This window comes from Strigops habroptila, chromosome 3, assembly GCF_004027225.2.
Source record: "Strigops habroptila isolate Jane chromosome 3, bStrHab1.2.pri, whole genome shotgun sequence".
NCBI classification, from domain to species: Eukaryota; Metazoa; Chordata; class Aves; order Psittaciformes; family Psittacidae; genus Strigops; species Strigops habroptila.
The window spans coordinates 85,480,432-85,506,858 of NC_044279.2; the positions used below are offsets into that span (position 1 = coordinate 85,480,432).

At 45.5% G+C, this 26,427-nt stretch overlaps 1 protein-coding gene across 3 annotated transcripts in view; it reads left to right on the top strand.

Annotated features, from left to right (window-relative positions):
- Positions 1-15,144: 15,144 nt before the first annotated feature.
- Positions 15,145-26,427, top strand: part of ANTXR2 (ANTXR cell adhesion molecule 2) — a 104,815-nt gene continuing 93,532 nt past the window's right edge. The window contains exons 1-6 of one of the 3 annotated variants that reach the window (XM_030480739.1): positions 15,145-15,456; positions 16,207-16,278; positions 18,702-18,773; positions 25,006-25,087; positions 26,108-26,215; positions 26,313-26,381. In XM_030480739.1, the coding sequence (XP_030336599.1) occupies positions 15,299-15,456; positions 16,207-16,278; positions 18,702-18,773; positions 25,006-25,087; positions 26,108-26,215; positions 26,313-26,381 (561 nt within the window). In that variant the 5' untranslated portion in view covers positions 15,145-15,298. The other 2 variants (XM_030480741.1, XM_030480740.1) reach the window with 2 other exon arrangements.

Genomic DNA, 26,427 nt, shown 5'->3' on the forward strand with positions numbered 1-26,427 from the left:
GAGGTGGGTTCCTGCCTCACGAGCTCCTTTGAGCTCAAGGGAAGCAGCCAGCACATCTCTCTCCCTTACCTGAGAGTTCCCATGGGAACACAGAAGGGTTCTGTAACAGCAAATTTTGGAACAGGCATCTCTGTAAAAAAAAACTTCTGCTATAATATTTGAGTCCTCAGATGTTCAACCATTTGCACATACTGCGTGAACGCCTCATTTGCATAGAATTTGTATTTGTTGGTATTCACATTTGTAGGAGAATGCATACATTAGATTAATGTCATCACAGTTTATGGAGATCATCTGTGCCACAGTATCAGCTTGCAGCTCTGACTGCATTCCATGCCCTGTGGCACGCTGCGGTCCTGGAAGGGCAAGGCAGGACCACTGAGGCTCCAGAGCAAGCCCCTAGCCTGGTCCTGGTGGATTATCCCATTTACAAGGCTGTGCTAGCTTACCAGAACAGAGAAGCTTAAATTCATAGAATGGTTTGAATTGGAAAGGACCTTAAGGTCATCTAGGTCCATCCCCCTGCCATGAACAGGGAGACCTCACACTAGACCATGTCACCCAACCTGGCCTTGAACACTGAAGCAACTGGCCAAAATCACTTAGCCCACATTTCCAAAGGTGAAGTTAGCTGAACTATTTAGCTCTATTCTCTTAAATTTGCTTATATGATCTTCTATCACACTCCTTGCTCACATCTTTAGTGCCTACATAGGGACTTTCATCTGTGAAACAGCCCAACTAGGAGGTCTCTTTCCATCTTCCAACAGCATTCCTCCCTCTGTAAAATGGGAATGGTTATTATTCACTCCCTGGTTTACCATGGCACCTGGGTGCTCTTGTCTGCTAGACAGCTGGAAACTGTCACTAGAGATGCTGTTCTCACAGAAGCGTTGCTAGGCTCAGTCAGATATTGTTTGTAAAGCAGATGGAAAACCTCCGAAGAACAGCACTGCAGCAACAGAAAGCTCATTTTCTGCTAGGACATTGTTGTTATTGGGAAATGTTTTCATTCAGGTGACTTCACACCCCAGTAAGTCCACACGCCAGGACAGTCTCATAACCACTTTCATCCCAGGATCAGCTGGATTTCTGTGGGAAGCCACCCAGACCCCAAACAACAGCAACTGCTCATGGAGTGCAAGGCTGTGGTGGGACCAGGATGCTCGAACACCCTGAGCAAAACCAGATCCCCTCAGTGGCCATTCCAGAGAAACTTGCAGAGGTCAGATGGCAAGAGAGTTAGATTCCCAGTGAAAAGCTGATGGGTTTATGGAGTTTGCTCAGTCACAACCACCACAGTGCATGGCATTACAATGCACTGAAGGGATTTACACTGGTTTTGAGACTTCCACATAGCTGTTCACACCATAGCACTGCTGCTCTTCTGTCTCCCTTGAGCTGTGTATGACATATCGCACCTCAAGATTTCCGCCCCGCCCCAAACACAGTCATTATCTGCTGCTTGGGGGAGAGGTGCAGTAACTGACCAAGAGCCAAATCCTGTATGGGCAATGATATGTTATTGTGAAATATGTCTCAATCCTGATGATGCAACCGAAAGGAAGTGGGTAACACGAAAGAGTGTATGCTTCCAAATTGGCAGCCATTAATAGTTTTGCTATTAAGAACACATACTACTGACCTATCCTCAAGCTACGAGTGCCATCAAGTTCTTCTAATTCCTCCCTTACATAGGCATAGCTCTCCCACCTCCCAGCAAAGGTTCTATCCCCACTGCATTCAATGCACAAAGTCACTACCTTATGAACAACTTGTTTAAGGGAAAGGCATGCCCAAGTTCAACATGTTTTAGGAGGCATGATCTGAAGCTACGCCTGTTACAAGCAAGAAATTTTATTGAAAAGCCCTTTCAATATTTGCGTGCTTCAGTCCTATTTTCCAAGTGATTTATGCAGCAAGAAACCTAGATAGAAACTTGAAATCATAATAAAAATCCTTATATATGTCAGAAAATTTAGTCACCAAATCTTTTGGTAACTAACATCCTTGTGACAAATAGATCTCTACTTCTTTTTGTTGGTTCCTACTTCTCATTAACGTCTGTCACTATGACTATGATTTCTAATGGGCTTCTAAATTATATCATGGCATTCTGCATTGATGAGCTACATTCAGTAACTAAGTGTTTCATCCTGCAAGAAGTATAACTCTTCCTATGAGACACTGAACATGCACAGCACTCAAGGTGAGAAACTCGTTGGTTTTGGTTTTTATTTGTTTGGTTTGGTTTTAAACACATCTTATTCAAGGAAACCAAAAGCTTTATGAATGAGAGCCAGATTTGAGCCCACCTGCTTCATACACTGAAAAGATTTACATCCTTGCTAATACTTGCTCCTAACATGCACAGAATCACAGATCACATTACTGTCACTTGCCCCATCTGGAAAAGATGTGTGCTCTGCTAGTCCTGCCTCAGGAAAACAAGGACAGAAGAAGGCTGATTTCTCTGACAGGGTGTACAAATAATTTTCCATGAGGTAGGCAGCAAGGTGATGACTCCCTGCTGATGACTCAGCTGTGTTTCCACTGCTGTTTATCAAGGTTCTTGTGACATGGCTCAAGAGAGTAGCGATCGTCAGGTTTGATTTACAGGACATGATTTATGGGGATTATTCCTTACTTCCTGCAGATAAGGACATGCACTGTTGATAAGCAAGTGCTCCGTTTCAAGCTCAGACTAGCTGAGTTTTGCTTGCAACTCCTGTGTATGGCCAGCCTTCCTCTGTGTCTGCAAATCAACTTGGAATCTGCCAGGACTATTCCAGTAAGCACAGGAATAACTATTGGCATGGTACAGCTTTCCTGGTACACCTCAGCTCCTGGAGACTGCAGTGGGGTGGCTTCACAGAAAATGGCTCCACAATATTCAGACACAGAATCTGGATTTGTGGCTGTTGGGACCAATAGCAAGTTGTATGATTTGTGGTTGTATGATTTTGTATGTGGTTGTATGATTTTGTGGCTGCCATCCCACTGAACACAGGCATCTTTTTTGCTAGTGTCTGAACACAAGCTCTGCATCCTATTGTCTGCAGAAGCAATTCAACCTACTCAGGTGAACCATCTCTCCATCCCCAGAAAGACTAACTTACTGTGGGTGTTTACCATCTAGGACAAGTCAAGTTGATGCACTAAGCCAGATTACAGCTCCCTCTGCATACAAACGGGCACACATGATAAACCTCTCCTAACCGAACACTGGAGAACTGTCTTTTAACATAGTTTAAGTGTTAGCACATGCTCAAATGTTAAGCAGATAACAAGGAAGATGCTGAAAACACAGTGCAGAGATGGCAATGCATTCACGGAATGGAGAAACACTGCTGGCACTCATCTAACTTGTACTGAGTTCCCATGCAAACTGTTTTTCTAAGGGCACAATGGGAAAAAACAAGGAGATGAATTTAGTTGCAGAGCAGTAGACAGGTCCCAGAAGAACCCTGTTCAACTGAAACCTCTCCTCTTGCCCCAGCTGACAGCACCTCCCCTTTCTTTTGCCATCTATGCACCAAGTAACTACCCAAGCCCACATGACTCTGACTCCCTCCCTGAGGTGTGGCTGGTTCCAACGGTTCTTGTGAGGTCAGGAGCACGAAAGCCTGAATGCACAAACAGAAGAACAAGTAAATTGTGAGCAGAGGGAGATGGGACAGCATAGTCACGGCAGGAAAACTGCCAAGGGGCATATGCACCATGGTTTGTCCGTGCTGCAAGGCATCTTCGCTGACGTCTAGGTGAGGTGTCCCTGAGCTGCCCAGGTGAACTCACACTGATTCACCACCGTCTCCAACTCAGGAAATGAGTTAGCAAGTCAATTAAAACATATCTTATTTGCACATCCACAGCAGGGACTGAAGCAGTCCTCACTCTGCATGTGTTTCATTACAGGTGTCCTTTGCTACGACGACCTAAATGAAAAGGAAGAGCTGTTGCCATGCAGAAACTGAGGAGTACTTTTCTAACTAGGCAGGGAAGCACAGGTAGGCACAATAAGCACCAGCATCCACTCCACTCACTCTGGCTGACTGCAAGCCTGCTTTCTCTTCTGTCAGAGGGGGAGTTAGGCAGGTGCCCACTGGAGCCTGTATGAGAAGAGATGCTGCAAAGCCATCACAGCTTGAGTTCTGCATAAGACACAAATCCACACAGGAACTGTGTGCAGGACATATCCACAGAAATATATATATAACAGAGACCAAGGTGGCCATCCTCTAGTGCTACAGGAAAGCCTAGAGAGGTCAGGCTTCACTGGATACTGACTTCTAAACATCATGGGATGCAAAAGAATAGGTGAAACCACGTCACTGCATCAAAGATGGAAAGCTGAAAAATCTAGTGGTGGTATCATACAGGAAATACTGATGAGTTTCACATTATCAGGTCATCTCGTGCAATCAGTTTTTGAGCCCTAACAGCACGGTCAGCCTTACCTTTCCAAAAACACCTGAAAGGCATGCTGAGAGGGCTATCCTGGGTGCCATAAGCTATTCATCTTCTTCAGCTTTGTTGAATAAAGCATTTACTTTAAAATGCCTTTTTTTTCAGCCAAGAGACGACAAGAACTCAACAGGAATATTAAAATCCTGCCACATCAGAATGACATTTTAGTGTCCTAGCTCTTTTCCTGTGACTATTACTGTGTGGCAGCTCTAAATGTTCCCCAAAAGCATTGCTAAGCACACCACCTTTTACTTCCTGCTAAGCTGATCCATGGAGGTGCATTCAGTGCTTAACAGAATTAAGATTTCCAAGTCACCAAAAGCATGAAGCTCTTACAAAGCTGCTTCATCAACTCATCTCTGGGTGAAGAGACATTGCCCTTCTTGTCTATGGTAGATGATTCTATTCACTCCTCCGCCAACATCACTGCTCAAAATGAAACCTACAATCCCAAACTCTGCATCGCCTCCATCATAACTGCTCAAATATAGGAAGAAAACCAGGATAATCTCTCAAATTACAGAAAATAGGACACAAGTACAAGTTTACCTTCTTTTAAGTGTTGAGGAATTGAGGAAAGGCTAATCCAGAGTCATGCCAATTGAATGAAACACTAGTCAGTTAAGATACATCCCAACTGGCTCACTCCTGTCTGTAGTCCAGTAGTCACACCAATGCACAACACCCCCCTGCTTATGATCCAGGGAGTTGGGGGAACTGCTTACACATATAGGGCATGACAAGAGCACTGACTGTGGTAGAAACCCCAGGCTACTTTGTAAATTTGGGTTTTCACCATATATACCATCAGGAAGGTTTGACTGGAGTTTGCATTTTGGTTTAAAAGTTGGCAGCAACCTCAAACTACACAAGGCAGCAGAAGACTACTGTAACGAAGTTAAAAACCTGCATGCCAAAGCACATCAAATTTTTAAGCTAAAGAAAGAAACCCCCCCCAGCTGGATTATCACCCACTCCCCTGAGTAACTCCACGCCTCACAACCACTCCTCCGTATGGAGGGCAATTTGTGTCTACTTCCTGCCCATTCCTCTCCTGAAGGATCCATATCCATCTGCTATGACGCTCCATGGCTGCGAGGACAGCCTTGTACAAGCCACCAAGCCCCCCTGCAGTGCCACTGCACAGCCCTGATCTTCTGGAAACAGGATTTCTACCTCTTCCTGCTCTGCAAACTTTCAAATTCTCTCTGTGCTAAGCTCTAGGAGCATGATTCCGTCTCAAGGGCAGCAACAAACTCCCCAGGTTATACCCTCCAAACAGAAATGGTCCTCAGGATTCAGCCTTTCTAATCCCAGACCCACAATCAGGGAACACCAAGCAGCTGCTGTTGGCTGCAGGTGGCCCCAGAAACAACCCAAAGCAGTGACGTCTGACCCATGGAAAGCAGAACCACATGAAAACACGAATGACCAAATCCCACAAAGAGCTGCTGGAGGCATAAAGGAAAAGAGGAAATAAAAAAAAAAAAATTAATGACAAACGCCTAGGATGCTTCCTCAAAATGTAAAGCAAGAAAAAAGCTGCAAAACTCCCACTCCAAAAGCCTCTCCCAAACTTATAAAAGCCTCTATCTAAATAAATAAGACAAGTAAACACTGCATTGGCAGACATCAAAACTATGGAAACCCTCGAATTATAGGTGGGGAAAAAAGAGGAGAAAAGGAAAAAGAAAAGTATCTACACAAACTGTCAAAAATGATGGAAAGGTATGAGACTGTTCACCAAGAAAGATAGGGGAACCATGGCAAGTTGTTGAAAAAAGCACTAGCAACAATGCCACCAAGGAGCTATCCCCTGGCAGGAAACCCAGGGGAAAATCTAAGCTAAGGAACAGACCCAATCCCAGTGGGCTTTTGGTTGGATAATAAACGAGTTATCTACTGGTGTTGGGATCAATCCTGTTCAACATCTTTGTCGGCAACATGGACAGTGGGATCGAGTGCCCTCAGCAAGTTTGCCGATGACACTGAGCTGTGTGGTTTGGTTGATATGCTGGAGGGAAGGGATGGGATCCAAAGGGACCTGGACATGCTTGAGAGGTGGCCAATGCCAATCTCATGAAGTTCAACAAAGCGAAGTACAAGGTCCTACACCTGAGTTGGGGCAACCACAGGCACAGCTACAGGTTGGGCGGAGAAGTGATTCAGAGCAGCCCTGCAGAGAAGGACTTGGGGATGTTGGTCGATGAGAAACAGAACATGAGCCAGCTTCAGTGTGTGCTTGAGCCCAGAAACCACCCGTGTGCTGGGCTGCATCAAAAGAAGCGTGACCAGTAGATCGAAGGAGGTGATGCTGCCCCTCTGCTCTGCTGTCACGAAACCCCACTTGGAGGTCTGTGTACAGTTCTGGTGTCTTCAGCATAAGAAGGACATGGAGCTGTTGGAGCAAGTCCAGGGGAAGGCCACGAGGGTGATCAGGGGCTGGAGCACCTCCTGTATGAAGACAGGCTGAGAACACTGGGGCTGTTCAGCCTGGAGAAGAGAAGCTGTGTGGAGACCTCAGAGCAGCCTTCCAGTACCTGAAGCAGGCCTAACAAGGATGCTGGAGAGGGACTCTTCATCAGGGACTGTAGTGATGGGACAAGGGATGATGGGTTCAAACTGAAATAGGGGAAGTTCAGGTCAGATATAAGGAAGACGTTCTTTACCGTGAGGGTGGTGAGGCACTGGCACAGGTTGCCCAAAGAAGTGGTGAATGCTCCATCCCTGGCAGCGTTCAAGGCCAGGCTGGACAGAGCCTTGGGCAACACGATCTGGTGTGAGGCATCCCTGCCCATGGCAGGGGATTGGAACTGGATGATCTTAAGGTCCTTTCCAACCTAAACCATTCTATGATTTTATGATTCTAAAATCTAAGTTAAGGAACAGACCTGGTCCAAGTGGGCTTTTGGTTGGATAACAAATGAGTTATGTTTGGTCAAAGCATGAGCAAGGTGGTTTGGCATGCTGTGTTCCAAAACGGAGCAGCAGGCAAACACCCTGGCTGAGCACAGAGCACTTTGTGACTGTCACTCAACCACAGTTCCATGCAACGGAAGAACGTTGCACAGATGACTTCATGAAACAAAATTAAGAGTCATACATAAGAAAGGACATTGCCACAGTTCTGGCGTAATTAGGAGCCATCAGCATCAAATACAGGAAATTGGCACATCTGCTTTGCAGGCTGATGGTCGTGATAGGGGGGAGTCCTGCTGCAGCTCACTGGCCCTGCAAAGCTGCCCTTGCAGAAATATCCACATTGGTTTATAATTTATCCTCCCAAATGTTTGTTTCTCTTTCTCTCCTAAGCCTAGGAAAACAAGACTGGCTTCACAGCATCATGTTCTCTTTCTCTTGTCCAGGCTACATCAATAAGCATCAGTCACTTTTCAACCAGCAGAGCCCCAAACAGGACAGAAATTACATTTCTACAATCCTAGAATGGGTTTGATCCTTTTCTCCTAGAGTCAGTGATAAAACTATCTCAAACAGGGTGGCTGTGAGATCATGACCTGTTTTGTACCTCCTGATGCTTTTTTTCCCCCTGCTTCATATACTGCTCAGAAATGTGTTGTCTTTTATACGGGATGTGCTGTTCTTCAGGGAGCGTTCCTGCCTCCTTCCTTCCTCCGCCTGCTCCAGCTGGGCCGTTGTTTCCTGAGAAGACCAAAAAGGGTCACTACAACTCTAGAGTTGTGCTAACTCCCAGCAGAAGTTATCCCTCAGCGCTGCTCTGACCCAGCAGCTCTGTGTCTTCTGTTTTTTGCTCTCGCAGGCCAAGACAGGTTTATTTTTATTCTGTGATGGTTTGCACCAGGACAGCCCATCTTTCCTTCTTTGTTTTCATGCCTTATGCTCCTCTGAGCTTAGTGGAAACACACAGCTCTGTATAAGTCAAACACACAGCTCTGTGCTCCGAGCAGAGAATCTGCCAGCAGATACTCATGTGAAAAAATAATGGTCCCTTCTCCACCTTTGCTGAGCCCAGGAATGAGTATCCATTATCACCCCTGGCTCCTCTGGGCAAATAATGGTCCAGTGTGCACATATCAGTGACAACACCCCTATTCTCACATTTACAGCTTCTCTCATCCAACATATTGCTAATATTTAGGTTTCCCAGTTTTTGGAATTGAGAGTTTTGGGTTGGGTTTTTTTTTTTGTTTTTTGGTGGTTTTTTGGTTGGTTGATTTGTTTGTTTTGTTTGGGTTTTGGTTTTCTTTTTCCTTCCCTGTGTTTTTGTATGTATTTGCAGCAGGTATTGCAAACTATTTAATGATGCTGGAAAGAAATGTTTATTCAGGAATTCTGAGCTTGCATAATTCCCATATTTGCCCAGACAGATACTTTCCATCTGGATGATACACACACCACCACACTAACACGAGAGTTCCTGTGTTACTTAATGCTATTCTTTTTATTTATTCATTTATACACTAATTTACAGAATGAGCACAGACCACGAGGCTACATCTGTAAAGGGGAAAATGGATTTGTGTTACTAATACTCCAGGAGGCAGCCTCTGCATAACTACTCCATCTTGTATAACTCCCAGAGTCACTCTGGTTTCTCTTCCCTTTTGCAATGCATGAGACTTCCATGTGTTGTTTATATCCTGTGATGGGGGAAGAAAAATATTTTTCTGTGAGCTGCCTTGAGTCAAAATCTGGTTTTAAACCAGAACGGCTCAAGGGTTCACATCAGCATTGCTCCTACCCTTGGGTTTGTATAGCTCAGAGTGTCTCTAAGTGCTGGCTGGTATCTGCAACATGCTGCCAGCACCTGCTGCTTGGGAGCAGGCATCCAGGTATCCTGGACCAGAACTGAAAGTATTGAGCAACGAAGATGACCCAACCCTTTGTAGTCTATAGCAAAGGCAGCCCATGTGGTTGCTGACCCACTGTTTGGCTTTGGTTAAGCCCAAAGGTCCTTCCTCCTCTTGCTGAGGTCACCTCACCATAGTAATAAAGTATTTCCGACCACCAAGCACCATCTTTCAGCTGCAGTATTAACAATGACCTAAAGGCAGGGCCAGGCTTACAGCCAGATTACACTTGAGTCACAGGTCAACTTCTCCCTCCAGCTACTTCTTTCTGAAACCCACTGAGTTGGGTTTGGCACAAATACAGTTCGCCTAAGGTCTTTCCCACCAGTCTGGGCCAAAGAGGAGGTGGGAGTGGGTGAATCTTAAAGGACAACATGTGGGGAAATCATCTGCAAGTACTGCAGAAAAGAAATAGAGCTGTATAATCCCGTAAGTGTTGTAAACTGCACTGTTTACTACTTTCTCTGCAGTAAATCTTGGCAGTGAACTTGTGTTTATCTGCACATCGACTTTCCACATGAAAACTTCTGCTTCTATTGCTGGGTTATTTTTAAGTTGTATTTAAGAGTTCTGTTTTAATCGACCACAGCTTTCCCTGCTCTGGAATAGCTAGCATTTGCTTTCATTATCTGTATTTACTGCATGCAAAAGAAAAGGGTCCTCAGGAGAAGTACTGCAATGGCAGGAGCATGGACTCATTGCTGCAGTCTCTTCCTGCGGTGTGGAGGTCTGTATAGGTTCTGTGTTCACAGGACAAATAGTGCCAGACCCTCCTTTCCTTCCCCAGCTTGAATGGTGGGCAGAAATGAAACAAAACTCAGCATTTCTGAGAGGTAGGAAAAGTCTGAAAGGGACCAGCTGTCATTAGGCACTTCAAGAAGTTTTAGATATGTCCATGTTTTGGGAGACGTTTCTTTTAGTTGGCCTTTCCAAATGCTGCCAGCTTTATACGTACCAAGCACACCAGAGGACGTTTTCTCCCTCTTCCTGTTTTCCCTGCTGTCCCAGAATGGGAGGAATACCGTGATGCAAGAAACTCGTGTAAAGGAGGTCCCTGTGCAAGTGAACTCCACTTGAGACTGACAGGACAGCGAGTGAGAGAAAGCTGTTGCTAGTCCAGATGTGGAACCAACACCCAGAGCCAGCAGGAGACTCGCCTGGTGTTGGGGCAGAGGTTTGCAGCTGGCTTTGGTCCCTCAGTACAGGCAAGGACATGAGAAGGAGTTTCCTCCTTCTACTGGACACCTCATCCAGCTCCTTGGTTATAAGCAAGGATCTCCACGGGCACTGGAGGTAGCAGCATGAGGGTCTAATTTGGGGAACATCTTGCAGTATTTCTCCTCTCAGCTCCATGAGTCTGTTCTTCTGCTGGTTTGTATACAAACAGTCACCAGGGCAGTGACTCTTCCTTGCTTCGTACTTCTTGTGTTGGTGTGCACACAGTGAAACCCGCCCATCCCACTGGGGCTGGCTGCTGCAGTCCAAGATTTACTCAGTGGTGGAGGAGGAAAGGAAAGAGGAGAGCATCGCCTAATGAGTTCTGAGAACTGGGAAAGGAGGCCCCCAGGCCTTTGGGTGAATGAAGCCAAACACGTGTATGCAGCCATGATACTGCCCAGTACCTTCTCTGTACCTATCTCTCTCTCATCTAACCATTCCAGCAAAACAGGCATGACTTATCTGCCACTTCAGCAGAAATCACAAGCTGAAAGAAGAATCCACACACTTGGAAACAAGCACAAACCCCACTGCTGGCTGGGGTGGCTCGATCCAAACACAGCCAGTCACATGTGCCTGAAGTAAAATTTCCAACAGCTGGAAAACATGACACGTAATCCCAGGCGAGGCAAGTGCTCCTAGGGCTTGAGGCTGACTCTGAGAGCTAAAGTGCAGCTTGTTTTGGAAACCCTTATCCAGCCTGCGCTGCTGTACTGCAAGCCTCAGCAGAGGGAGGGAGAGCTGGCACTGCACAGTGTTTCTGGGGTGGAACTGACTGTCACCCTTCGCTTTTGTGGGGTCTTTGGCAAAGCACAGGCTGCTTGGTCCTTAATCTTCCATGTTTTGTGCATCCACAGGGACTGTAAAACACCACACACTTACCCTTTAGCCTTGCTAGCTCAAAGACATTAGGAACTTCATGAGCCAGATCTGGCTGCCATAAATCACTGTTGGTCCATGGACTTTTGTGAAATTTCCAACTTGCATCATCCTGGGGCTTGGCTTTGCATTCAGATTGATGCAGGGAAGACACTCTGGCATGGATGTGTCAGGTCAGAGCACTGTGCCCGCAGGAAACCATCCAAAGACAGCAGGAAATGCGATGAAATGAAAGCTCTCCGGCAGGCCACCTTTGATTATGGCTTTTCCAGTTTCTCTTGCAGAAGGCTGAGGCTTAGGATACTTCTTGGAGCAGGTGGTGTGTCTGATTCACTTACATGGCCTGCGAGAGCTGCACGATCCTTGTTAGGTCCTTGTCTTGGTTAAAACCCAATTCTGTTGTGTTTGTGCAGCTGAAACTTTCAATCACTGGTAGACTAAGATGTGCAGACATGGTATAGGTTTAGACTGAATTCTAACTGCATGTAATTTTGTGTATTTATTTCACACACTTCATTTTGTAAAGCTCTTTTCAGCTCCCCAATTCTAACTTCCTGACAGAGCCACTTCATCTGACTGTTTTCTTTGCACTGAGAGCAAAATGAAATGATACAGAAATGGGGAAAAAAATATTGCACCACCAGTACATATTTAACATTAAATTTGTTTGGGGTTTAATCTATGACACAGGGACTGCTGACAGCAATCTGCGATCCTCAAGTCGTTCCCTCTATAAGAAATAGTACTTGTGTAAAGACTGAGGCTGTTCAAAAGTCTGCAGCAGGGAAAACAGGTAATTTGTTTGGTCTCACAGTGATGGGGCTGCATTGCAACCTAATTTAACAAGAAAATACTTCATAATCATAGAATCATAGAATGGTTAGGGTTGGAAAGGACCTTAACTCTGCATGAAGTCCTGTTATTCCAACCAGCAATTCATCAAGGGAGACCTATCTGTTGGAAGTGACAAAGAGAAGATGGGTGCTAAAGATGCCAATTTTGCCAGCTCACCGCTGGCGTGACTGATGTGAGATTCCTCTTGTATCTTATAATGCATGAACAAGAAAGAGGTTGACTGAGAGGTGGAGGCTCAACAAGGATTACAAATATCAGCCTCCCCCATACTGCGTATTTTTCTCACCTATCAGTGGTGCTCAAGCTGTCTGGACTCCCCTGAGCATGCCAGTCTTTATATCCATAATAAAACAGAGATCCCCTTACAGAAGCTTGCAGTAAGCTGTGCTTTTCCCATAGACACATCAGTTCTTGCCAGAGAGAAATGCAAATTATGTGTTTCTCCTTTAGACTGTGGTTTAGTAACCCCTCTTCAATCCAAGATGCACCTCTGGGTATGAAGGACTCACCTGTGTGAGACACAGCACTGGGGTTTAGTGGCTATGGTGTATGAGGCACCCATACCTCTGTGTAACACCAGCAGGATGCCTTGCAGTATGAGGATTATCGGTGAATTAAAAGCTGACAACAGAACAGCCACTGTTGAAAGGGAAATGTAAATTAGATGGTCAACCTAAGCAATGAGGTAGTTACTATGAGAGGAAAAGAAAGACCATCTTGGGAACAAATGGTAGGGTTCCAGGTAATATCCTCTATACAGCCCCGTAAAACATTAATAAAAGCCATGAGGCCATGACAGTTCTCTGCCAGCCACAAACACACACTGCCTCATGAATCATTTATTGGGCAGGTGATGGTGGAAATCAGTAATTTCTGGGGGATTTTTGTCTTGGTAAATGGCTTAACCTCTGATCACTTCTACCACAAGCCAGAGCTGTCAGATTATGAAGGAAACGTGGGTATTTGTCACAAGGCACGGGGCACTTCTGGGCTGTGTTTTGTCTTTCCCCAGTTGGGCAGCCTTATTGACTCATTGCTCCTGTGATTAATGTTACGATGGGAGACAGAGTTCTGAGAGCTGTAGCACGTTACCTGGCTAGTAAAATGTCACTTAACACATTCAGAGAGAGAATCACAGAATCACAGAATGGTTTAGGTTGGAAAGAACCTTAAGATCATCCAGTTCCAACCCCCTGCCATGGACAGGGATGCCTCACACTAGACCATGTCACCCAAGGATCTCTCCAACCTGGCCTTGAACACTGCCAGGGATGCAGCATTCACCACTTCTTTGGGCAACCTGTGCCAGTGCCTCACCACCCTCATAGGAAAGAACTTCTTCCTTAGATCTAACCTGAACTTCCCCTGTTTCAGTTTAAACCCATCACCCCTTGTCCTATCATTATAGGCCCTGATGAAGAGTCTCTCTCCAGAAATCCAAGAATCCTGAGTCTGGTCCTCATCTGAAGTCTCCTGAGGTGTCTGGTGCTTGAGAGCTGCATCTGGAGCTCCTGTGCATTGCAGTGGTCAGCACAGCCCTCTGTAAATCAAAGCTGCTGTTAAAACAAAGCACTGGCCACACAAATGGGGAAAAACAGAGTAACTGATTTCATCTCAAGTCCTCTTAACTGCTTGTCACATTGTGTTTGTGGAGAGAACTCCAGAAAGGAAACAAAGACATAGAGGCTAGACATTTATTAATAACTTAGGGGATAATTTTGGTGTATGCAGCATGCCACATGACTGGCATTTTCCTTCTAAGAAAATTCACGCATCTTTTTAGCCTTCAGATAATATTTTAAGATTATTAAGCATGTTAAAACCTGAAGCCACAGATGGAAAAATCTGAAGGATGATATTCTTGCAGCACAAAGCAATGCTTTCCACAGCGCCTCATGTTCGCTGTGAAGAATCCAGCCTGTGCCTCAAACCAAATGTCTGCTCTATATTTAGTTTTGTGAAGCCTATTGTAAATTGGTGGTTACCACGTGCACTGCCCCAGAGGAACAGTTTGGAGCTATTGGAGCTGGTTTCTGACACCGAGGACATAGCCAGTGTATATGGGTGTAGTAGGGGTTGCAACAGCTTTCAGCTGGCTGCTGGTTGAGAAATATGTTTGATATGCAGCATCTCTGGCAAAGAACACTAAGATTGTCCCTGCGCACGGCAGGGGGGTTGGAACTAGATGAACTCTTAAGGACTTTTCCAACGAAAACCATGCTATGATTCTATGATTAGTGAGAAATTGAAAACAAAGGATCCCATCCCTGGCAGTGTTCAAGGCCAGGCTGGACAGGGTTTGGAGCAACCTGGTCTAGTGGAAGGTGTCCCTGCCGATGGCAGGGGCTTGGAACTGGTTGAGCTTTAAGGTTCCTTCCAACCCAAGCCATTCTATGATCCCATGAGGTTGCTGGCTGCACCTCCTTCGAGGGGTGGCTGACACGGTGGCTGAACAGGCAGGTTGAGAACCACATGCTGGTGAGAAGGCGTTTGGAGGGGGGTAGGAGTGAAGCTGCCTGCTCCCCCATAGAACGAAAAGCTCAGAGAGCCACGGATTGTGTACGGTGGAACGACATACTCCCACCACGTCCGCATCAGTTCTGCCAGACTTTGCACAGCCCAGCGGCCAGGCCGGGGCTTTCCTGCTTCCCCGCTGACCGCCCCAGCGTGGGCTTCATCCCGCTGCCCCGCACTGACACCGGGCAGCCAGTGCCCCGCCGCAGCCCCGCGCCCGGGCGGAGGGCGGGCGCCGTGAACCTGGGTCAGCCGCGGCCGCCGCCTGCCGGGGAGGTGCCTGCGGCGGGGGAGCGGCGGGGCCGCCATTGCCCAAGTCGCGGGTGGCCGCCGCCACGCCGCCGGGGCGGGTGTGGGAGGCGGACCGAGGCGGTCCGAGCCCGCCCGGCCCCGGCCCCCGCCCCAGGCGCCGCCGCTGACGGTCGGGGAGGTGCCGGGCGAGCCGCGGCGGCGGGCGAGGGGTGGCGGCTTCAGCACGGCCTGCGCCCGCTCAGCGGCAGGACGGCAGCGACGGGCCGCCGCGTTCCCGAGACTCCATGGCGGGGCCCGCGCCCCTGGGGCGCCTCTTGCCACTGCTGCCGCTGCTCCTGCTGCTGCCGGTGCTGCTGCTAGCGCCGGTGCCCGCCGCTGCCTCCCCAGCGCCGGAGGTTCCGTCGTGCCACGGCGCGTTCGACATGTACTTCGTGCTGGATAAGTACGGGGCGCCCACGGGGACGGGGTCGGGGTCGCGGTCGCCGCCGCCACCGCTTTTGTTCGGGCGGCGCGGCGCTGAAGCGGAAAGCGCGGGCTCAGCGTGTGTGTGTGTGGGGGAGAACGCGCCGCGCCGGCGGTTAAAACGGGCTAACGGCCGCGACGGGATAACTAGCGGGAAACCGGGGCGATCGGTCGGTGTAACGCCTGCGGGCTGAGCCACGCAGAAAGTTTGTGTTGTCGGTGCGGGGAGTGTGTGTGTGTGCGCGGAGGTCTGAGGTAGCTCCACCCCGCGCCCGAGGAGATGGTGAAGCTCGCAGCAAGGAGGGTATGTTTTCTGCCCGAAAGTACGCGGGTGGACGTTTGATTTTTGAGTGAGGCCGCATCTGCCACCGTTCCCCGCCAGCAGCTGTTGTGTTATTACTGCGTTTTTGTGGTGAAGTTTTGCACGTAGCGGATCGCCACCAGCGCGGGTGCGGGGAGCCCGGCTGCGCACACAAGCGGTGCTGCGGGGCCTCACGCGGCGGCTGGGGCTTTCAGTCCTTAATGTGCGCGTTTTGCAAGACAAACCGCGACAGAAATCACACGCGAGTGTGGAGCTCGCGTACTCGGGAGCCGGGGTTTGTGGTAACTTGAAATAATCAGAAAAGCAAATAGCCCCGTATGGTGTAATTTCTCACTGAAATCGTCACCCTTACTTGCCTGGTTTCCTTGAACAAGGCCCTTACTAACGTGCTTTTTGTTTTCTCTTCAGGTCTGGGAGCGTAGCACAGAACTGGCATGAAATATTTGATTTCGTAAAGCAGCTGACAGAAAGATTTGTGAGGTGCGTTTTGCTACTTGTGGCATCTATAGTACGGGGGTATGTTGGGAAAGCCCCCGTGGTTTTGTAAGCTCTGACAAACATCGTAAGAGTTTGGCTTCTAGCACCCGAATTGCTCAAAATAATGGGAACTTTTACTTTGTTTTCTCGTGCTTGGAGCTCAGTATAAAGGTGGTAAATATGCATCTTTAAATACTTGGTCTCTAACACTACTCTCAGATGTATTGTGTTGATTTTTTTAAAACTTTTTTCCATAAGCCGTGTGCTCGTTTCTGATGGAGTACTTCGTGTATAGTACTTTTAGAGACCTATATGAAGAGGGCAATCTGAATACTCATTTTTATATAGGTAAATACATGGTGCAGGTCAAAAGTGAGTATCTTTCAAGCTCGAAGTACAGGATGTTTATGCCATGTTAACTGTATGTTTGTTGTATGTATATGTAACCAGTTTTGTAACCCAGTAGCAGTGTTGTCTGGCCGTTGTGAATACTGGCCAACAACACTCTGTACTGTGATGCAGCATTTTGCTTTAACCCTCCCCGCCCCAAAATACCCAAATAAAACAAAGGAAGCCCCCCAAAGACATAGACTCTGTGGTAGTTTTTGCTAAGGAAAATGAAGTGCAAGTTGGCAGTTATTATCTTGGCTTGCTAAAAAAGAGATACAATTAGGCTTGCATAATTAAATATTTCTTACATTCATCTTGAAAAAATCAAATCTCTGTAAACTTGAGGGTGACTCAAGCTTTTGAAAAGTGTTTTGTAAGTTCTAGAATAATAATAATAAAAAAGAGCACGAGGATGCCTGAGTCCCTACAGAAAAGGTGGAGCTTGTTCAGTGTAAATCTTTAAGTTCATCATCTTTTACAGCCAGTTGATGCTCTCTTTTGCCCCAGTTGTTGTGTGGTGGTCTGGGGGCATTACCTGAAATGAAGCTATTGAGTTGGCAAGTTAACTTGGCTGACCCGTCACACCAGAGGAGGATCGATTATGGCAGAGAGCCAGACAGTCCAGCCTGCCAGCATCTCGCTCGGCAGTGGGGTGCTGAGCTCTCAGCCTGATGGGCACAACCCCTTCACCGCACAAGGGCTGCTGGGCTGTCGCGAGAGCCTGAACTGTCCATCTCCCACAGTGTTTCCCTGATGGGGCTGGAGTGCTGCTGGAGGCTGAAGAGGCTTTGTCCTGCTTTCAGGCCTCAGTATGCTTCCAGAATTGGCCATGGTGTCGTTTGACCTTGCCCATTCTTAAATTGAAAAGAGGAGTTGTGAGAAGGTGGCCAAGAACTAACTGGTAGCAGTTGCCTTCAGTCCTCAGCTGAAGAATTAATTCATGGCAGTGCATCTGCTCTGCAGTTCAACTTATCTGTAACGTGTTTGCAGTAATAGCACTGCATGCCCATCACCTGGGTTCTGAAAGGCCGGCGCCTGGCAGGGCTCTAATGGGTGCATTCATAGGATCCTCCTCCATCCTCACAGTGTCTGAGTGCTTGGAGAAGGGAACAGAAATTGGATGGCTTCTGAAGAGGACCGTTTAGTGGTTGTTCTAAAGACAGATTAGTTAAATGGTAACTTTGAGGTTATTACGCAAGGAGAGTTGCGTATCAGATAGGGAAGTCTTATGTTACTTGGTCTAGGCAGCGATGCAATTGCCAGAGACTGGGTTTTGTTTGGCAACGCCTTGTGGCAACTGAAATGATTGATAATCCCATTATCAATTTAGATTATCATTTAATTTAGAGCATCTCAGAGCCTTAACGGATAGACGGCAAGGCTGGGTCTTAAATAAAAGATGTGTGCAGTTCTGTGCAGACCTGCCCAGTACTAATATTTCCATGATGTCAATAGTTTTAAGTTGCATCCTTGACATAAGTCATAATATATTGGAATTGTCATGAATAAAAATTAAAAGCGGGCAGGAGAGATGTTGTTACACCTTACCTTATGAAAGTTACTGTCTTGAGCTTCTAGAGTATCAGTTTTTAGACATTTTCCATTGATAATTGTATATGACTCCTTGTAATCTCATTGGAAGAGACAGGTGGGCTTCTTCAAAAAAAGGTTGAATTCCTTAATAAAATCAATTCATACAGTTTTGCTTTTTATAGTGACTTTTCCCCTGATACTTTTATGGAAGGTGATCCCCTGATACTTTATGGAAGTGTCACGACTGTAGTCAGGGAAGAAGGAATAGCAACTCTGCTACTTCATTCTCAAAGCATCTGGGTGAGGAGTAGAGGGCAGAAATCCTTTAATTCCTCTCTCCCTATGGGTTTGCAGTTCAAAAGTATGTTCTTCAGAAGTTGGAAGATAAAGATGATATTAATGAAGCATGAATAAGTAAATGAAATGCTATGCATCTGTACATTTCTTTTAATTTTCCTAAAATGTATTTCTTTTTTTTTTTTCCTCTTTACCTTTTTTAAAAGCCCCAAGATGAGATTATCGTTTATTGTGTTTTCCACCCAGGCACACGTCATTATGCCACTAACTGGAGACAGGTCAGTGCATTGCTTTTTTAATTCTCCCTCTCTCTCCTCCCCCCCAAGAGTTCTTATTAAATCAGAGGAACAGTAACAGATACTGAACAATAACTGATACCTTTAACTGGTGGCCAGCCATGAAGCCTCTGTGCAGAGCTGGATTTAATTTTGTGAACATAGCAATGGATAGCCCAGTAATAAAGGAAGGAGAAGAACGACAGGAAATAAACTCTTGGTGTGAACTCTGCCACTGCTTTGCAGAACAACTGCAAGTAGTGCTTTCATCTCTGCATGACTCCGCATCTTCCTTGGCACAGCAGGAGAAATGATTCTTGCTTTTACTTTCGTAAAGCCGAGCCTCTATATAGGTGTTCAGCATTTTTTTGCATCTAGGTAAAGCACGCAATGGTAAATGAATGTTTCCCATAATCTCATATAAGGTAGGTATTTAGTTTTTAAAGAGTGATATGTAATAGCTAGTACAAGACTTACTGAAGAGACCTGTCATTGACAACAGACAAATGCCTCATGCCACAGAAGGGAAATAGGATGTCTAAAACTCCAATTCTATGCCCCCCCGATTTAGCATTTAAAAAAGTGGTCTGATTTGAGAAAGGCCAAGTGTTTACTTCCCCCTGTGTGGGCTTGGATACTGACAAGGTTATAAGCCATTTTTCCAGATGGCTTGAGAGAGGTCAGGAGAGGACACTAAGCCTGTGCTGGGGACTGCTGAAGTCAATGAGATCCTTTCTCTCCGTTTCATTAGGCCTTTAATCCCTGTGAAAGGCCTACTCCTTATCAGGCATGGGGGGTCAGCACTGACAGCACGCAGATCGCTTGGAATGCGTGGGCAGAACTCTGGAACCCAGCCACAGAAACACAAGCACCTTTTTCATTGCATGTCTGTGGCACGCTTGAAGCCATTGAAAGAACCATGTTTTTCTCTGAAGCGTCGTTTAAAGCATAGGGAGAACCTTCTTCAGCTCTAGTGAGTTCCTTTGTGGGACTTTTCTTTAATGCAAAGTTTGCCAATGCTTTTGTGAGTGTGGTAGGGAAGGGAAATTACTGCCCTTACTGTTAAGGAGGAATTATAAGGAGAATAAAGAACGAAACATTAGCAACTGTGACCATACGTACGTAGGTAAGAATGGATGCAGTAGGAACAGCTGTCTTTTTAAATATTAAAGAACTTAACAGAGGAAAATTACTTAGAATGTCTAACTCCCATTGTTCCAAATAGAAGATGAGGATGCTAAGTACAGTGCAGTTTTGGGGATGGGTGTGTATGTGTGTGATTATGGGATATTACGGCCTAGGGTTTTTTATGTGCATTTTGGACTTGCAGGGATGTTTTTCCCCTTGCCTACTTGCTAATTCGCAGAAGTCAGGAAACCACAATTCATTCCCAGCAGTTAGTTCAAAGTAGGGAACTCTTTTTTTTTTGTTTTGAAAGCCTTAGGCTTCTGATTGTTTGCACAAAGCTCTTGCTGGTTTTTACTGCGTAATAAAGCTGTGGACATAAAGAAACCCACACCATAGAGCCGAAGCCCCCAGATTACCAAATATGTTGTGACTATGAACAGTGCTATGTGAATAACTCAGAAGTCACTGCTAACCACAGTACACACAATGCTATAATAAATACATAGGAAAAAAAACCCCAACATCCAGATGGACAAGACTTCTCACAATGGTTATATTCCATTTTAGAGATACACGTTTCCCCTGTGAAGTTCAGCTGTAAGCTGTAAACTAAGTGCTAAACAAAGATTAGAGCATTCATATTTGGGGCTCAGATTTGCTACTAGTTCTGAAAAGCAAGTTTTTTTGAAAAGTGGATATTCTTACAAATGTCATCCAGATGGCACAATGACGTCTATGTTCTCTTCTGGCCAACTGTATGCTGGCCAGCAGAATTCCAGGTGTCTGTAAATCCACTTCTGCAGCATTGCACCGACATCCATGGCCAGGAGTAGCCTTGCTGACTCTGCTTCAGTGAAACTCCTGTTGGAGCTAAAGAAAAATTGTATTAATGAGGGTGGAAAAATAGGACACTTAAGTATCTTGCTGTGCTTGTCTGTAGTCTGGTTAGAGATGACTATTCCTCTGTTGTACAGACACATGCAATCTAGCAAGACATGCATTCATTTGAGCCTCGGTCACATGAGCTAACCCTGCACTTCGGTTCAAAAAACTTGCCAAAACAGAGCCATCTGCAGAGCGCATGTTCTGCTGAGCGTATGAAGTACAGCAAAGTCAGCCACTTACGTGTGTTCCATCTGGAGCCCATGCAGGAGGCCTAAAGTTTGAAGCAGAATAATTATTATAATGGTACTGAGCCCCGTGTAGTATTTGAGAGGTGCAGAAAGCAGGAGCCTCCTCCAAATTCTGCATCTGAGGAGGCCAGTGTGCAGGGTTTACTTTCACCAGTACAACAGCTCTGTTGGTCAGGGATGTAACCATCCCTCATTCTGCTTTGTTTCACTAACAACTTTGCGTGTTTTCCTGTTGTGATACTTAGCAGCAAAACCCAAGTGCTTGTTTTGTTTGCCTTTATTTGTTAGAGATGAAATGCGTTGCCTCGCAGGCACACAGCCTCATTCCTGACAATAAATATGTGCTCATGGGAATCACAATTTCCCTGCCAGTGCTTATACTCTCAACACACTGAAAAATGAGTCAAGATTCCAGCACTTCAATAGGTAGAATGCAACATGGAAAAGAAATACAAGACACTGTGCCCCATCCAGAAGACCTAAGAACACCACTACTTAAAGCTGCATAGATACTGATGGAGACTCAATGTTCCATACAAGGCTAAACCTTTACCCAGCTAAATCAGCATGACCCTGTGCCACAACTGGAGCTGGTTCTAACCTCTGCAGCACTAATGTACAAGCACAAGAGATTTTTTCTTTTTTTTTTTTAAGATTCAGTCCTCCAGCACGCTTTGCTTTCTAGCAAGTGTAAGACTTTCTTTGTATACACTGAAGCTGCATATATTTCCTTTAAGGCGAATGATTGTCCCTTTTTGTTAAGTGTTCTTACTCTCAAAGACAGTATCATGTCACTGAGAAACTAAGGTGGCTTGTGCTGCGTACCTGGTCTGCAGTCCTCTTAAATGGAGTGGGATCTGCATCCCGTAGTAGAAGGAGGTATTTATTACCTACCTTCCACTGCCAGCAGGTGCTGGCTGTGGCGCTTTCTACACAAGGAGACAAGGCAATGCCTGAACAACATCAGTAGTCTGACCACTTGGCTTCTGACAACGCTAGTTTTAGGATTGCGTCAATTAAACTTGCTTAAAGTGAAAGATAACACTAAACAGTGATGAAAACAGTACCTGTTGAGTTGCCCAAATAAGAGTTTGCAGCTTGGTGTGGCAGGGTTTATGTGGAGAAACCTCTCCTGTAAACTGTTGGATAGTTTCCTTGGTGTTAATTCAGACTTGGAAAGGCAAATTTAGACCTGAAAGCAAATCTGAATTGTGGAGCATGCTCAGGTAAGGAGAGGTTGCAACAGTTTAATTGGTGTTAAATCAAATTCTTCAGTTGTTTGCAAAGCTGGGCTGCTTTGTTATGTCTCTTTATTAAATGGTCCATTTTCAACTCTAAAGTTAGTTCCACAGTGCCCTGCCTTGAGGAGGCACTGAAGGTAAAAGACAAGCTCATTGTGGACTTTGGCCTGAGCAGAGTTGGCACAGCCTGCTTCGCAGCAAACATGCCCTCTGCAGCTGAGGTGCAGCAAGGTAGAGAACAGCAGAGTTCCACAGAGAGGTGGGTGCTGCTAGAGCTGCCACTAGAACCTCTCCTGACCTCACCCAGTCTGGGATTACTCCTGCGGCCCCTGCTCATGGACTAGCCAAAAAGAAACCACAGGGCAAAATGACAGAGAGCTTGTAGCTGTGGTTGCGTTTGGCTGGCTGCTGCTGAAAGAATTATCTGAAGTAGTTAGAAAGCTTTATAAAAGAGAGAACAGACAGGGTAGCTATTAAAAATTAGATGTGCCTTTTCTGAAAACCGGAGATGTGATGCAGCGCATATGCTGAGTGGGGAAGAGATATTGAATTTGTACTCCTTCAGCCCAAACACAGACAGGCTGTGAGTTGCTGATTTTGTTTTGCTTTTTCCACCTCCTTCCTTTGTCTGACTTAAACCATGAAGCCAGTGGTCCTTCAGCCTTTATCACTGTTATCAAACTGTATTGCAGCCAGACACCCAGACTGAGGTCATGGCTCTGTTATTTCAAGTAAAAAACAGACCTTCTCTGTGGATTTTTGTGGCTACAAAAAATTATTGCAGAAGCTGGAGAAAGGAGAGTTTTGAGAGTGCTGAAGAGCGGGAATGGGGGCTTCAGAGTGCTATGGCTGGTTGATTGGAGAGTCCAATTATCAGAATGATTTGGGCAGACACGACCTCATGTGCCCACCTTCCAAATTGGCTGGGTGTGAGCTTCAGCATGATTGAACCAGCCTCTCCTGCTGTCTGGTGGGGCTTGTTTGCTGGGGCCCCAAGTCCTGCACCCACGCTGGCCTTGTGACATCCAGACCAGGGCTCGCTCGTACCTGACCAGCTTGGAGCTTGGTCACATCTGGCTGGGCTTATCCAGCCCCAAGGGAAAGAGATAGTGACTGATTAAATGCGGCTAAAAAATCTTAATGCTGCCAAAGATTTTCCTGGAACCCCTTGTAGGCAGAGGCCTGGAAACACCAGAGATTTCTCTGTGACCGGGTCGCAAGACATTTTAGATAAATAAAACTGAACTGATTGTACAAAAGCTATTTTTGCAAGATGAAATCTGTTTCAGAAAACTGGGACTTCAGTTGCTGCTTGTTTCTTGGCAGCAGAACACTAATGCCTGTGATGTGCTGCCACTCATTTCTGGCAAGCACTAAGTATGTGGTTTATAATCTGCGTTCATACATAATCAGTTTCAAGTTGTTTCTATAGATGCTGAATGTAAAATATTTGGATCAAACAGATTGTATTATCTTACATAACTTCTTCCCTTCCATATATTCAATGCCATATTTCTCTCTTCCCGCCCATTGTATCGGTTGATCCTGTGATTGGGAGCTCATTACAGCTATGGATTGTACTTTGGAACAGAGCTTCTAAACATAGAGGAAGCCCATCAGTGGAACAAATGACTAGTGGGTGGCATTCAGGCAGAGGCATATGCATGCTTTCTCATTTTGTTTGCCCTAAGGAAAGCTTTCACGCATCCTACAACGTATTTTCCCCTCCTTTTCCTCAACCCTACTTGGTTTCCTCTTTGTCACCTATGTTTGTTAAAGTGTTCTATATATTCTGGCCCAAATTTTGTCCCTACTTTGCTTTTACTTGTCCTTTCCTAGCACAACTTGCGATGGGCTTCACTGGAAATTTGCTTGCATAAGAACTTGCAGATTTGATTCTTTCAGTAGTCTCTCTGCCTTTCTCTCCCTGCTCATGCTGATTTCACTGGAAAGAATTCCTTTTGTGCTTCCTACCAGCTTCTCCAGTCTTAACATCACAGTTCAGTGAGCGGCTCGCGGTCCAAGATAGAGTTATTTAAAGGCCCATGAGAGATCACGGCACAACCTTATCCCCCTGTATGTAAGTGGCCTGTGTAAGCATGACGTCTTGTCAGAGGTCGCACAGAAACCTATTGACAGGCAAAAATGTTAAAAAACACCTGAAAAACCTATTCGTAATCCTAGTCCCTTCCTTGGGTACAAGAGGTGTCTTGCAAATGCTGCATCTGCCTATTGATACTTATTTTGTAAGATTGTAATTACTGCAGTTCTGTACTACTCTATTAAATACCTGCATATTGACCCAGAAGATTTCTCTAGAAATAAAACTGCTGTTTTAGGGGATTTCTTTTTTAATTGCAGCGTGATTGGAAGTGAAGTTGGTTTAATTGAGCAAAGTAGACTTAATACAACAGCATTTCCACTGGGTTATTTAATGTTGAGGCTTTGCCACTTCTTGGCAATATCTGCTCCGTCTGAAACATTTTACTTGATTCTAGCTCTTTGACTCACTGAGGCATATTGTGTTAGTTAGGTCTAAAATATCTGTTACCACAGTGCTGCTTCCGTTGTGAATACAAAATCTGCCTCCACATGGTATCTCAGCTAAATGCTATATTTTACAGATTTTAATTTCACATCTCGTTTATGACAAAGGCTAATTTTCCCATCAATAAACTAACCTCTATCCCCGCTGCAGATCATGCTAACAATCTCCTACCTTTTTGTTTTCAGAGAGAAAATCAAGAAAGGTCTTAAGGATTTGGAAGAGGTAAAACCAGCAGGTGACACATACATACACGAAGGATTAAAACAGGTAGGTTTTACTCATCTTCTTGCAATCAGAATATCCTGTGTTCTTACGCTTTGGATAACAGCAGCCGTAACCTGTAACATAAATAGATTGATTGCATGCCTCAATCTGTTACACTCAAATCTTTCTGGTTTCCTATGTGGTCCCAAGATTGCTCAGATACTATGCAAATCCCATGCAGAAGATTAGCCATCATAGAAAATGGCCATATGGAATTTCTTTGACTTGATCCTTCACAGTAGAGAGCAGTTCTTTGTCGTGAATTTAACAGCTAACACAGCATACCAATTACATGGTAAATAGTCACACACAGCTTCGTAGGGCTGCGAGCCTTAAAGTGCCTTCTAGAACATGTACTTACAGAGAGCTGACTGCATAGATAAGCATTTTCAAGACAAATAGTCTTACTTTTGGACTATATTAATTATGGAGTTCCCAACTGCTTATATTTTATTGAGAATGTATAGTTAAAGGATGCTTTGTGATTTTGCTGAACCACTCAGGCCCTGAAGGTGAGGATCTAAGTGTTACTGACAGAAACTTAGTTTCTTCCTCGGGCCTATGGAGCCAAATTTGTAACTGTGGTCCACAGGCTGAAAAACCAGACAAACACAAGTTTGTTGCTGTGTAAAAGAAATACTTAGTTTTAAGCCATTCTTTTTATGTCCTGGAAGCTACTGGCTGGCATTTGAAATCGGGGGATAGCACGGGAAACCTTATGGTGGATCTAAAGAAAGGTGAGCTTCACAACTCAGAGAGCATCTGTCCTGAAAGAATTAAGTGTTTCCAGGTGTTGATCAGTCAGTGATTCTGGCACTTTAGAAATGGGCTCATTGGTGACTGGAAAACACCGATGAATAATTTCCTTGTTAGTAATGAGTTAAAGAGGGGCAGAAGATTGTCACAAGCTGGGTTTGAAGATGAGGCTGAGTGTTGTTTCAGATGCTATACTCACTTAGAAGATGCATCTTGGTTAAAAGTTTAGGTGTAATTTTCAGCTGGATAAATATCTTTTGTTTTCAGGCCAACATGCAAATTGCAAAGCAAGGAGCCTCAAGGTTTTCTAGTATCATCATTGCACTGACAGATGGCAAGCTCGATGGTCTGATTCCCTTGCATGCAGAGAAAGAGGTGAGCACTAGGTGAAAATGCATGTTATATTCTGAAGAGTTTGGGTGTTGCCTCGTGAATGAAAAAATGCTTATTCCTCTGTTCTATTTTGCGGCAGGCAAAGAAATCCAGAGAGCTGGGAGCTAGAGTTTACTGTGTTGGTGTCCTTGATTTCGTACAAGAACAGGTAAGAGCGTTACTAATGTAGATTACTAGGCAATACCTTGTCACGA